This window comes from Pinus tabuliformis, chromosome J (assembly GCF_031772625.1).
Source record: "Pinus tabuliformis cultivar Carrire ecotype Pingquan chromosome J, CPIR1, whole genome shotgun sequence".
Taxonomy (NCBI): domain Eukaryota; kingdom Viridiplantae; phylum Streptophyta; class Pinopsida; order Pinales; family Pinaceae; genus Pinus; species Pinus tabuliformis.
The window spans coordinates 106,087,641-106,101,840 of NC_142295.1; the positions used below are offsets into that span (position 1 = coordinate 106,087,641).

The window sequence follows — 14,200 nt, forward strand, 5'->3', positions numbered from 1 at the left end:
ACTATAAGATTTATTGTAAACAAATTTACAGCTATAACTATGATTAGCAAGGAATAATAATTTTTATCTACTTCTTTTGTTTAATTTCCTTACAATGTAAAATACATTTTAAACAAATTTATTCCTTACAACTTGGCATAGACTCCTGTTAGAATTTTGGAATGGGAAGATTAAACAAAGATATCACCTAAACAACTTGACTAAATCAAGGTTTAGTAGATTTGAAAGAGCTTATGAATATATCTTAATCTTTTTTATTCAATGAGTTGATAGAAAAACGATATAGCTAGTTCTACACATGCAGGATTTCTGGACAAGATTCAAAGTCCAGGCACCAAGGCTGATGCACTCTACAGAAAGTAGGGAGAAAAAAAGAAAAGAGGAAAACTCGTTTTTCTTATTTATTGTGTTCATGTTCCGTCTCTGTTCAAAGCATTCATCACATAGAAGCTGAGAAATTGAAATTGGAACATCTTGTTTTTGTTTTTAAGGAGTGCAGGTAAGGGGAGACCCCGAATGTTGACTTGGAAACATCAAATTGAACGAGAGTTTGCTGAAACTGGTAAGTCCCCATGACAATGGATGCCACTGGATCTTCACCTGCGTCAACAAAAGCTAGACAAAGCACCGTCCCGTTGATCCCCACCATGGAATTAGCTCCAAATATCCTCCAAGTAGTTGTAGCGGTGCCCTGCAACAGAATGTCGATCGTCGGCACGGTAGGCCCCACAGAAGTGCCCAACATGCCGCTTGGATTGAAACAGGCACCGAAGGGGGGCACCGAGGCAACGCGCGAGATATTCATTTGCCCAGCGGCCTTGGTGAACGCGCGCACCAGGGAGTTGTAGATGGGCGTTGCGAGTTGCGTGTAGCTCGCCACGGTGCTCAGCTTGGTGCCGCCGCTACCGCCGGCGCCGATTCTCAGTTTATCCGCATCGATTGCGACCTGGACACCGTTGACTTTGAGTCCCCGAACACCGATATAAAAGAGGTCGGGGTAGACGGAATTCTTGATAAACGGAGTGCGGATGAGGTGGCGGGAGAGGTCTGTGCCACCGTCTCCCATCAAAGGATAGAAAACTAGCGGCCCGTCACCAAAGAAGAGATAACCCTGTGAATTTTCACTTGTCAGACACATGGCAAACTTGAGACTAAACTCACCCACAGCAGCAAGCTGAGCTGGTAGTGCCAGTGTGGACGAGCTCATCCCGGCAACGCCAGCGGCTCCCTCAGGCAACTTGGAGAGATCTCCTTTAACGGCGCAGGCGAAGGCCACGCGGGGGAACCGAACGAGGGGGTCGGTACCCGAACCGTCGCTGATGACAAGCGCCACGTTGTCCTGCCCGACTTCGAAACGGGTTGTGCCTTGGCCGAGCACGGCGCAGGTGTGGTTGTTACAGCCGGGGCCGCGGGCAGCGTAACAGGCGCCACAGGATGAATGCTGATACGACTTGCAGAGTTTCGTAATGCAGTCGACAGGGCGGTAAGTAGAGGATGTGTAGCTTTTGTTGTTGCATGGCAGCCACATGTAGTCGTGCTCGATGTCTAGCATTAGTTGCAGGACTCGAATAGGGGTTCCCTGCGCGATCTCGACGGTGTAATGCTGCGTCACGGGTTCTTTGGAGACCCGCGTGACAAGGACCGTCGAGCGCTTACGGAATGCATGTGCAGGAAATTGGCAGAAGCACACGATGACAGCAGCGATCAGGACAAGATGGATCGAAGCCATGAGTAAAACTGGTGACATTGGGATGGATAGAATTTGGGGGATAAATAGGCAGGGTCGGCGAGGGTTCGATCCCAGGCTGGGCGTCGTCGTGTTAAAGCCGTCAACATTGACTTCGAACGTTGTTTTCGCTGCAGCGGGATCGAAACTCTTAAAACGTTGGGCAGACATGTCGGCATATCGGCCATTTTTTCAAAGAGAGGATCTATCCACTTGCTAAATATCCTGTTTATGTCCAGCAGAAGCCTGCAAATGTTTCTTAATCATTCTGGCCATCTCCTTTGATTTTAATAGCAGACATTTTACTTATCATATACTTCCTCCAAAGGTAAACTGCGCCCACAACGCCACTCTGTAATACTAGGGACGGGATTCGAGCAAAACAACGTGAGCTAAGTGTTAATTAAAATCTCTCTTCCCGTTCGTGTTAGTTATATATATATATATATATATAAAGTTGAAATCCATCGATATAAGACATTTTCAAATGTATTCCAATGTATGAAGTTTATCGGCAGATTTTGGAATCAGACCAAAGTCACAATTGAGTTTACCCTTATTTGTTAATTTCAAAAACATTCTTAAAATTCAAAAAGATGAAGTCTTTCACTATAGAAGAGAGCTGGAAAGTCCTTCAAAGCTTGTCATAACAATTTACCTTAGTTATGTGAATGAACAATCATTCCATACCCAAAAGCATGATATATGATTTCAAAGGAACCACATTTAGATGTGTTGATGTAGGCATGCCATTAAGCTCAAATGCATAATATCTCATCCATTGATGAGCTATTTTCTTGGTTTTTGTAGCTAACTTTATCAACCAAGATTTTGCATGCACTTCTTTACTCAACTAGCACTAATCCACCAGGTCATGACTAATATAACTATAATTAGATCTAGGATCAATCAAAATAGAAACAACTTGATCACAAAGCTTACTTTCCATCTCAATAATGGATGTTTGGTGATCTATCTGCCTATTATCCACTGTTGCATAAATTTGAGGAATACTCTAACCAACATCCCCAACTCTCTATGCCTCCTAAGCATTGTATATCTTAGGCCTACCACCTTGATGTTATGGACAATCCCTCTTGCAATGCTCTCCACCACAAGTACAACACCTCAAAGGTTTCAAACCATCACCCTTATTCTACTCCTCCTCAAGCTGAGACCCTTGTCCTCTCTCATTTGCATTGAACTTTTTATGAGGTTCCACATTTTCTATCATCTGCATCCTGAGATATTCCTCGCTTCTTAGGCCATTTTCCTTTAGCATTCTCATTACTTTTTTAGTTACGTTTGAACTCAAGCTTGTGCTTAGACTGCTCATAACAATGCTTCAACTTCACGATGACCTCCTCCAATGACCAAGACTCATCATACTCAATCTAATCTTTAAATGTTAAAGGAAATCCATTGATGAACCTTTGGAGCTTTGTCTTATCATCCTTGAGATAGGGCACATACCTCAACAACTCCAGAAACTTGGTCGTCTACTTTTCATCTATCCTAAGACCCATGTCAAACTCATAGAATTCCTTGACCTTCCTATCATGGTATCTCTCAGACAAGTACTTCTTCATGAAGATTCTTTTAAACACATGCCAATTTAGCTCCTCTTCCTTGATGCCTCTAACATGCTTAAAATATTCTCACAAAATATTTGTTTTTCCCTTGAGACTAAAGATAGAAAACTTGGCTTTCATTTTCTCTGAATAAGCATGCAATATGAAGAGCTTCTTCATCCCAACCAACCATGCTTCTACACCCTCTGATTTCTTCACTTCCCCATCAAAAGTAGGAGGTTTGGATTTCGTGAACTTATGCAAAGATCTTCCACCTCTGACTGTATCATCTCAGTCCATAATGTATTTCTTTTGAGACCTACCACCATCTACCTCATTCGTCTTGTCCTCCTGCCTATCTTCATGATTGTTCTCGAGTTGTCCCTACTTCTGCAAATATGAAAGGCTATGAAGAATCACTACATCAACCTCGACTTGCTTCTCTTGAGGTCTAGCAAGTCTTTCTTGTGCCTCAATCAACCTGTTATTATCTTCCTTACAACTTCGAATCACTGCCTTCATACTCCTCAGCGTATCTGTTAGATCAGGAGAATACTCTCCTCCTTGTTGCTCAACTAACCTTTCCCATTCCATTGATTTCACATCAGGATTGTAAGGGGAGTCATCTGAACTGTGGTCCACTACTGTGCTCTTTGTTGACACCTAATCTTCATGATTGGGGGAATTTGTAAATAAATAAATTAGGAATGTGAACAGTCATCGAGAGATGAACTGAACAATCACTCCTATTGTATATAACAATAACCTACCTATGGAATAATAGACGAATCAGTTTTACTGCCTTTGGAGAGTTACTGCCTGGCCTGACATGGTATCAGAGCCAACTTCTGTTCTTTGTAACTCCCTCCTGCATAGTCTGCTCATATTCTGCCCATGTTCTGCAGGCTGACATGTCTATCATATCCCTGCGAAATCTCATTCATTGTTCAATAATTTCGTTGTGTGTGAGTTCCATTTTACTATGCGTTGTGAGTCTCAACCCAAGCCTGCGCCTGCCTATCTTCTGAATACAATAATCGCTCTCTGGCTATCCTGACAGAGAACTAAACAGTCAGACCATGTCATAAACGTTTCAAAAGGGCGTTATTCCTCCATTGCATGAATTGCTTCAAGCTACGCCTCCATTGATTATACTCTGCGGATTCTCACATCTCACCTGCGCCTCCATTGATTATTCTGTGTGGATCTTGCAGGCACATCCCGTTGGAGAAACGGTTTCCTCTTCTGTGCCATTTCCACTGCCCCAATGTTTATGTCAATGAATCGATTTCACGGGGTGCCGAAATCCCTTCGTTTTCACTTGCTCAAGCACTAGGATCTGAAATTGATCCTAGTATACATGTTGGACGTTTTCCTACTGATTTATTTCTTGCATACATTGCTGCACGCTTAAAACTGACATTTAGAATAATTGGATTGCTGTGGCACTGGACGCTTGGTGGCATTCTTGTTTCCAGCTAATTCACCCAGCGGCCGTGGAATTTTAGTTCCTTGGCTTTCTTTTCGGGTTAATGTTCCAAACATTGGCTCTCTGCAAAACCATCCGTTGAAAAACATCTCGATTATATCCGTTAAAGTTTTAAGCAGAACCTGAAGCGTAGAATCTGGAACCTGAAGCGTATGCGAACCTGAAGCGTAGCATCTGGAACCTGAAGCGTAGCATCTGGAACCTGAAGCATATGCGAACCTGAAGCGTAGCATCTGGAACCTGAAGCGTATGCGAACCTGAAGCGTAGCATCTGGAACCTGAAGCGTATATAAACCTGAAGCGTAGCATCTAGAACCTAAAGCGTAGCATCTGGAACTTGACACTAGTAGATTCAGGTCTACGTCGACGGAGTTTGCTGCAAACCTTGTAGATTTTGGATATGAGAAAATTTCAGTGACAAGCTGCAACGATGGTTTCGACAACAATATCAAATAGAGTTGTCTCAACTTGGTATATGGCTGTACATGTGGTCAACACTATAATCTTTCTAAGAAAAATATTTTCTTTATAGAATCTAACTGAACACTTTGTAGCAGAGCTGTAAGATAAATAAGTTAAGCATCTCCAACATGGAAGATTGATGTTTTAACTAACAGTGGTTGAAGCTAAATTTGAATTTGCGTTGATTTCTTATGTTAATTCAATACAAAATATTGGAGATTTGTTTATTTCAATGGTATGCGAATCTAACATGGTATGCTGGATGCTTTTATCAAACATTAGAGGGATTTGAAGAAAATATAGTGCATAAAGTTGTAGCGTAAGGAAGAGATTTGAAATCCTTTGGGAATGCCTTTTTGAGTGCAATTTCACTGTATATCAGCAGAAGTTTTTTTTATCAGCAGAAATATTTTTTACAGAATGCATTCAATCATCTCTATGGTAGGAATAGTTCTCATTGGCAAGGAGAATTATCCTGAATGGTCCCGGATGATAAAACACACCCTCATCTTCAATGAGTTGTGGAAAGGAGTGTGTGTCGGAGAAGCAGACAATGACCCAGTGCAGCCTACATCAGACAAAGAGCTCGTCATTTGGGAAAACAAGAACAACAAAGCCTATGCATTAATCGCAGCATCTGTAAATGAAGAGGTGAGTCGCCATATTTCATCATATTGAACTACATTTGAAGCTTTACAAAAGCTGAAAGAACTCTATGACTCACATTCTGCACTTGAAGTTGTTCAGCTCATGATTAAACTCTTCACTCTTGAACTGAAAAATAATGATCCTCTTGCTCTTGCATCTGAAGTAAATTCGATAATGCATGATATCAAATCCACTAAGGTTGAGCTAGATATCCCTCTTATTGCTTTTCTCAAGGCACTCTATCCTACCTACTCCAATTATCTTGAGTCTTTACAAGCAAATGGAAATCTTAAAGATATAACCTTTGACTCTCTTGTGAAAAAGTTTGCTGAAAGAGAGAAAGCCTTTGGAAAGAAGACAGCCCCTGAATCCTCTGAAGAGACTGTGTGCCTTGCTCATAAAGAAAAGCATCCTGCTGAAGATTCTACAAGAGGAAGAGGTGGACGAAGAGGAAGAGGAAGATACTTCAGAGGCAGGGGGGGCAGATATTCTCAAGGAGAAAAGGCAGACTTACACTGCATTCGCTGCAAAAGAAATGGATCACATGATGCTTCTACATGCAAGCTACCATGGGACAAAATTTAATAGAAAAGAAACCAACAGAAAGGTAAAACTGATGATACACACTAAGGTAAAGCACCTAAATCCGCTCACTATATTGAGGCACAATGTAACATTGGAGTAAATGAAGATTTGTCTAATGCTTAACTTGCTTCTTCGAAAAATGATTGGTTGCTTGATTCAAGAGCAACCTGTCATATGACTCATAGAAAATATTTGTTTGAAGATTTCACTAATAATGTTGATGGAGTAGTATACGTTGCAGATCAATCAAAAATCAAGCCATCAGGGCTTGGCACAATCAGGCTTAAACTGCCTGGTCTTCCAGACTTTCTTCTAGATCATGTTCTATATCTCCCACAGCTCAAAAGAAACTTGTTGTCCTTGGTTCACATTCGCCAGCAAGGTCACTCCATTCATATGTTTGATGGCAAGCTTGAGGTAAGAAAAGCATCTAACCACTCACTTGTCATGAGGGGAATAGAAGAACAAAGGCTTCTCAAACTGCAAGGAACCTCTGCTCATGCACAACATTTCTCATATATTTCTCATCATGAAGAAGGTACACTTCCATCAAGTTTATTATGGCATGCTAGATTTGGACATTTAAACTATGACAGTCTCCGCTTATTGAAGAAAAATGGTGTTGCTGGTTTGCCTACAATTCCTAGGAAACATAAGCAATGTGATGCTTGCATTGTAGGAAAGCATAGCAAACAGTCTTTTCATGATTCACATTCAAGAGCAAATAGGAAGCTTGAACTCATTCATTCAGATTTATGTGGTCCAATGCCTGTTCCTTCTGCAAATGGAAATAAATATATCATGACATTTATTGATGATTACACCAGAATGTGTTGGGTTTATTTATTGAAGAACAAACCTGATGCCTTTCAAACATTCAAGAATTTTCATAAATGGATTGAAAATGATGCACAATCTCATGTTGGGTCTATTCACACTGATAATGGAAAAGAATATACATCAAATGAATTTGAAAACTATCTTCGCCAATTTGGGATCAAACATCAAACAACTGTGCCTTATAATCCCCAACAGAATGGTGTAGCTGAAAGAATGAATAGAACAATCTTGAATATGGTACGATCCATGCTTTTCTTCAAAAATGTAAAGATAATGTTTTGGGCTGATGCTGTTCTATGTGCTGCATATATAAAGAATAGATGTCCATCTAATGCTATAAGAAACAAGACTCCTTATGAAATGTGGTATGGACATGTTCCTTCGGTAAAACATCTCAGGATCTTTGGTTCCACCTGTTATGCTTTGATACCAAAGGTACATAGGAACAAACTTGGTGCTAGAAGTCATAAGTGTATCTTCCTGGGGTATTCAAACACCTCCAAAGCATACCGCCTCTATGATGAAGTAAATAAAAAGTTTGTTGTATCTAGAGATGTACTTTTTCTTGAATCATCCAAATCTGACAATGTTGTTGAGCGGAAACTTGATCGCTTGGATAGATTCGAAAAAATGAAATCATTTCAAGAATTTGATAATCAGATTCCACATCTTGAAGGGGGGATTCCTATACTAGATCAACATGTGGAATATTCTTCTAAAGAATACTCTCCCCCGAATGAAACGGATGATGCTTTAAGTGATGTAATTGATAGAATTGGGAGACTCAATCTTGATTCAGTCCCAACTCAATCAATAGAGCAGCCTGGACCATCTCAGAAAGGTCCCCCAAAGTGGCTAACAAAGACACTTGAAAGTGTTCATCCTGATGAAATTGGAAAAACAGGAACCAGAAATTCAAACCGACAAAATGGAGGTGATGTAGATGACCCTAATTCACCTGTTGATATGGATGTTACTTATGATTGTGAATTGAACTTGTCTACAGATTTTGAACCAACTTCCTTCAAAGAAGCTGCTTCTCATGATGAATGGAAAGAAGCGATGCAAAAGGAGTATGATGCCCTCATAAAGAATGGCACTTGGAAGCTGGTTGATCCTCCATTTGGAACCAAACCAATTGGCTGCAAGTGGGTCTACAAGAACAACTACAAAGCTGATGGCTCACTTGACAAGCACAAAGCTAGGCTTTTGGCAAAAGGTTTTGCACAGAAGGAAGGGGTCGATTATGAGGAAACTTTTTCCCCCACGGAAAAATGGGCCACCATTCGGACACTCTTTGCACTAGCAGCTCAGAAAAGTTGGAAAGTCCATCAAATGGATGTAAAAACTGCCTTCTTGAATGGAGATCTAAAAGATAATGTTTTTATGTCCCAGCTTGAAGGATTTTCTATGAAAGGACATGAACATAAAGTATGCAAACTTGTGAAGTCCTTGTATGGCCTCAAACAAGCACCGCGAGCCTGGTATGAAAAACTAACTGAGCATCTTCTGAAACTCAACTTCAATCATTTTGATCTTGATGATGCAACTTTATTTGTCAAGAAAGTTGTAAAAATAGTTGTGTATCTTGTGGTATATGTAGATGATCTTTTAATGACAGGGCACAATGAAAGCTACATTGCATCCATAAAGAAGGAATTGGGGAAAAGTTTTGAAATGACTGATTTGGGCTATGTTCATTACTATCTTGGCATTGAAGTAACCCAACATCCAAAATCCATATTTCTTCCTCAAAAGAAATACATTGGAGATTTGTTAAACAGATTTGGCATGACAGAGTGCAATCCTCTTTCTACTCCAATGGAACGAAACTTAAAGCTCACATCTATTGAAGGAAAGGAATTTGAGGATGCAACAAAATATAGACATCTTGTAGGAAGTCTCATCTACCTCACTACTACCAGACCAGACATTTCATTTGCTGTTGGAATCCTCTCTAGGTTTATGCAAAAGCCTTATGAGGGACATTGGTCTACTGCAAAAAGAGTTCTAAGGTACTTGAAGGGAATTCAAGACCTTGGAATCAAGTATACACAGGTGGACGACTTCAGCTTGATTGGATACTCTGATTCAGACTTCGATGGAGACAAAGAAACTGGGGTATCTACTTTAGGATATGCTATGAGTCTTGGATCAGGAGCTATCTCCTGGAGATCACACAAACAATCAGTTCCAATAGATTCCACAACAGAAGCAGAATACGTGGCAGCAGCTGAAGCAACGAAAGAAATTGTGTGGCTCAAGAAAATTCTTGAAGATTTGCAGGTAAAACAAGTACAATCAACTCCACTCATGATTGATAACACCTCTGCAATAAATTTGGCCAAGAACCCAAAGTTCCATGATTGAAAAAAGCATATCAATACTAAATATCATTTGATTCGACATCATGTTGAGGCCAAAACAATCCATCTCTGTCATTGTTCCACAAATGAGAAAATTGCAGACATCTTCACCAAAGCACTTGGAAAGGAAAAGCTTGAACGATTTAGAATGATGCTTAGACTCACCAACATCCCTTTAGATTAAGGGGGGGAATGTTGACACCTAATCTTCATGATTGGGGGAATTTGTAAATAAATAAATTAGGAATGTGAACAGTCATCGGGAGATGAACTGAACAATCACTCCTATTGTATATAACAATAACCTACCTATGGAATAATAGACGAATCAGTTTTACTGCCTTCGGAGAGTTACTGCCTGGCCTGACACTCTTCATATTTGATCTTCTATCTCTTGCAAGCATACCATGTTAGACAAACCAAATAGAAGGCAATCAAAATTTATTTTCTATTTTTCACCCTTAATATGTTTGAAGCAAGTTAGTGAGGTTACCATTCAAACAAATATATCTTTCCTTTTAGCTAACATGTCAAGAAAGGGTGCCATACCTCAGTGTATCTCAAGGGAGGCTATCACATCTATAACTCAGTATAGATTAGCACGATATATATATATATATATATATATATATATATATATATATATATATATATATATATAGATATATATATATATATCAACATCATGATGATTGCAACAATAACTGCACACATGATAACCATAACCATCTACATGTACCCCAACGTCTAGTGTTGCAACCATGCTTTGATACTAATATGTAACCACCCCATCCCACATTTCTCGCTTTTACAAGCTCTCAAGTGTAACCATGAGATGAGAGCTACTATGATATGACTTGACCTCGAAGTTTCAGTTATGGAAGTGGGGCTTACAAACCGGAACACATACAACCATTCCTCAAAGACATTAGACCATTCAGTTACCTGAAAAACACCCTTAGTTATCAATCCCTGAGCTAGAACCCATTTCCACAAAATATATATATATATATATATATAATTATATATAATTATATTATATATATATAATTATATATATATATATATATATATATAATTATATTATATATATATAATTATAATTATATATATATATATAATTATAATTATAATTATAATTATATATATATATATATAATTATAATTATAATTATAATTATATATATATATATCATGATGCATGCATGATAATAATACAAATTGCAACAATAACTGCACACATGATAACTATAACCATCTACATGTACCCCAACGTCTAGTGTTGCAACCTTGCTCTGATACCAATATGTAACCACCCCGTCCCACATTTCTCGCTTTTACAAGCTCTCAAGTGTAACCATGAGATGAGAGCTACTATGATATGACTTGACCTCGAAGTTTCAGTTATGGAAGTGGGGTCTACAAACCAGAACACATACAACCATTCCTCAAAGACACTAGACCATTCATTAACCTAACAAACACCCTTAGTTATCAATCCCTAAGCTAGAATCCATTTCCAGAAGCTTTACACCCCAACCGTACCCATTAAACACTGTGCATGTAGTTGGGAGGCTACAACCGCACCTCATAAGCCTTCATGCATGCATTTAGGACCGAAATCTTCAAGTTTTGTGCATGCGGTGGTAATGTATATGCCATGTTTTTTAGGGCTAGCCTACAGGACACTACCCAAAATTTTCCATAACTTTCCAGAGTCAATTCTCAGGTGATAACAAGTCTAAACAACAAACACTCAAGCAAGATCTTGACCAAGACATGCCTAATACATGGTACACATTCTGTCAAATAGATAGTGTAATAGCCCTGGTTAAAATTCCATGTAATAAAAGTTAAAAACAATAACCACGGTCGATGGGACACTTATTCCAAACTGAATGTTGAGCAAGACATCCTAAGGGGTGTTCATTTGGTTGTTTATGCCCAAGGAAAATAGCAAAGGCAATGATTAAGGCTTTGGAAAGACAAAATGGAATTTTTGGCACAATTATTTATGAAAATAATGGAAATTAGGAGAAAAATGAGGTGAAAGGTCACAGGTTGCATGTGAGGAGGAAAATGAAGGAAAATAGTGGAAAATGAAGAAAATAAAGGAAGCATTCCTAAAAAGGCTTCCGAGGATCGGTGGGTAACCTTTTGTCAGTTGAGTTTTGGAGCTCTCTCATTATTCTCTCTCTCTCTCTCACTCTTGGACACTTAGAGTTTCTTGGAGCAATTTGGCACTCGAGAAAGAAAGGCAAAAAAGGGCAAGAAGAAGCAAAGATAGAGTAGGGAAAGGCAAGATCAAGCAGCTACAACATGGTTCATTGTAGGTATCGACTTTTATGTGTGATTTCTTTGCTAGATTTGGCATGAATGGGATTGCATGTGTTTCCTTTCTAGCATGGCATGGGTTTTGCCAGATGTGACAATATTTTCAACCTAGCCTTGTCATTTCCTGATAGCCTTGATGAGATGGGTTCTCTCATTCAGTTTATGTGGGATGGTCGGATTGGATTCGAAGCTGAGTGGGGTGGATCTCGGAATTACATGGTCTGAGTGGTCCCTGAACCAGACTGTGGATCACGAAGCCACTAGCCTAGTAACCCCTGAACCAGACTGTGGGTTGCAGCAAAGCTAGATTGTGTGCCTCGGTGGGCCTAAGAATCCTTGCCAGTGAATGGCAGGATATATGGTAAATCCAAGAGTTTGATTTTATCTCTATTGGACCTAGTGGTCCCGGGATGGTATGCATGGTAAATCCCAGAGAGTATGTCTCGGTGTAGGGTCTAGTGATCCCTGGATCAGACTGTGGATGCACAGTAAAGCCTGAGAGACTAGGAGGCACTCAAATTCCTCATGGTGTAGGCGGAGAACTCCAGTGGCATCCATGTTGATTGGTGTTTTTGGTGTGTTTTATGAGTCCCAAATTCATGCTTGGAATATGGCATGGGGGTGATTGGCTAAAGAGAGACTTGGCTCAGCCAATCTATGGTCAGGTGGAATGTGGTAGTCTCATCTTCGGTTGGTTAATTGCATTCATTAATGATAAATTCATCCCCTTGATTTTCATGTGTAAATGTATTGATGTATATGTGGATTCTTATGGCTAATATGTTTATGGTATTTATGTTCCTATTATGCTGGTTATATGTATATTTTATGGTAACAACTATGTATGGCTCTCAGCATGTTTTTACTTGTATATGAATGGATAATGTGTCTAAGACCTAATAGATGATAACACAACAAATGACATGAGGGAACAATGGTTCATAGCGATTCTCAGATAAGTATGAGATCCATACACTTAATTATGTTTTTTACACCTGTAGGTTACATGTTGTTGATATGTTTGATGAAATTTCTGTCATGGCTAGTAGGGGTCTGGTTATAGTCTTGTTCGGTTTATTGCTTTTGTATCATTGTTTTTCTATATTTTCACTGATTCTAAGCTATCACTCCATTCTGGGTAGTGGCCTGAGCTCTGGGCCTGAAAAAGTGGCTTAAATTCCGGGGTCGCTAGCACAAAACTAGCAATTTTGGTCCCTCGTCGTTGGCAGACATTTGGGTTACTAGTTGCTCCCTTGCTCATAGCATGAGAGTGACTATGGCCTAAGAGATCCGAAACAATAGTGAGACCCAAGGACAGGATGCCTGAGTCACTGACTTGTCTCCTAAGGTTTATGTTGATGATGTTGGATGACTGTGTGTGATGTTCCATCGATTCCACTTCCTTAAGGTCACATAGGAGGTCGAATTTGATCATAGTAGCCTCTCGTCTCATGTTTACTCTGATTGGTATGGTTACTTAGGTGGAGGTGGGAGGATGGTGTTACAGAGTGGTATCAGAGCATGTTTCAACTCTCAGACTAGATGGGTGGTCTGTGTTGGTCATGCATGCATGTCAGTTGCATGTGTGTCTCTTACACTTGCATTTCATGTGCTTCTTACAATGGCTTGATGATTGATTTGTTGAAATATGGCAACAAGAATATTCCAATTTAATTTGTCCTTGAATTAAATTGTGAATTAAAATCGAATTTAGTCTTAAAAGCTACTTGGAAATAATTAATTAATTTATTTTAAATTAATTAGTTGGAGAAATTCAAGTTAGAAGTCTTTCTGAAGTCATGCAAGAGTTATCCATTAAATTAAGGAGATAAGATTGAGTTATATTTGAGTTGTAAATAATTAACTCAGTTTATTGAGTTAAGTCCAGTTAAATTAGTTCCCAACTATTTGAGGAACTAATAGTGAGTTAACAGTCAGTTGATGCATTAATGCACTCAACTAATGCTACTCCAGTTAATTGAAGATTCCCTCATCAGAAACTCATGCATGTCTATTCTGAGAAAGACGTAGTTGAGATTAATGTTCAAGGATAGTGTACTATCAGTTGCATGTGTTTTCTCATGGAGAAAACTCATGCATGCAGTCAAGGATTTATCCTTAAGTATTGCGTAGTTTTAAAGGCTGGGTTTTTCCACTTGGTAATAGGAAAATCATCCAC

The 14,200-nt window shown here is 39.4% G+C and overlaps 1 protein-coding gene across 1 annotated transcript; it reads right to left on the reverse strand.

The window, feature by feature from the left end:
• Positions 1-291: 291 nt before the first annotated feature.
• Positions 292-1,729, reverse strand: LOC149225751 (putative aspartic proteinase GIP2). Its single transcript, XM_089375143.1, has one exon. It carries the CDS (start codon positions 1,727-1,729, stop codon positions 440-442), a length of 1,290 nt encoding a protein of 429 aa, XP_089231269.1. The 3' UTR covers positions 292-439.
• Between the last annotated feature and the right edge of the window lie 12,471 nt (positions 1,730-14,200).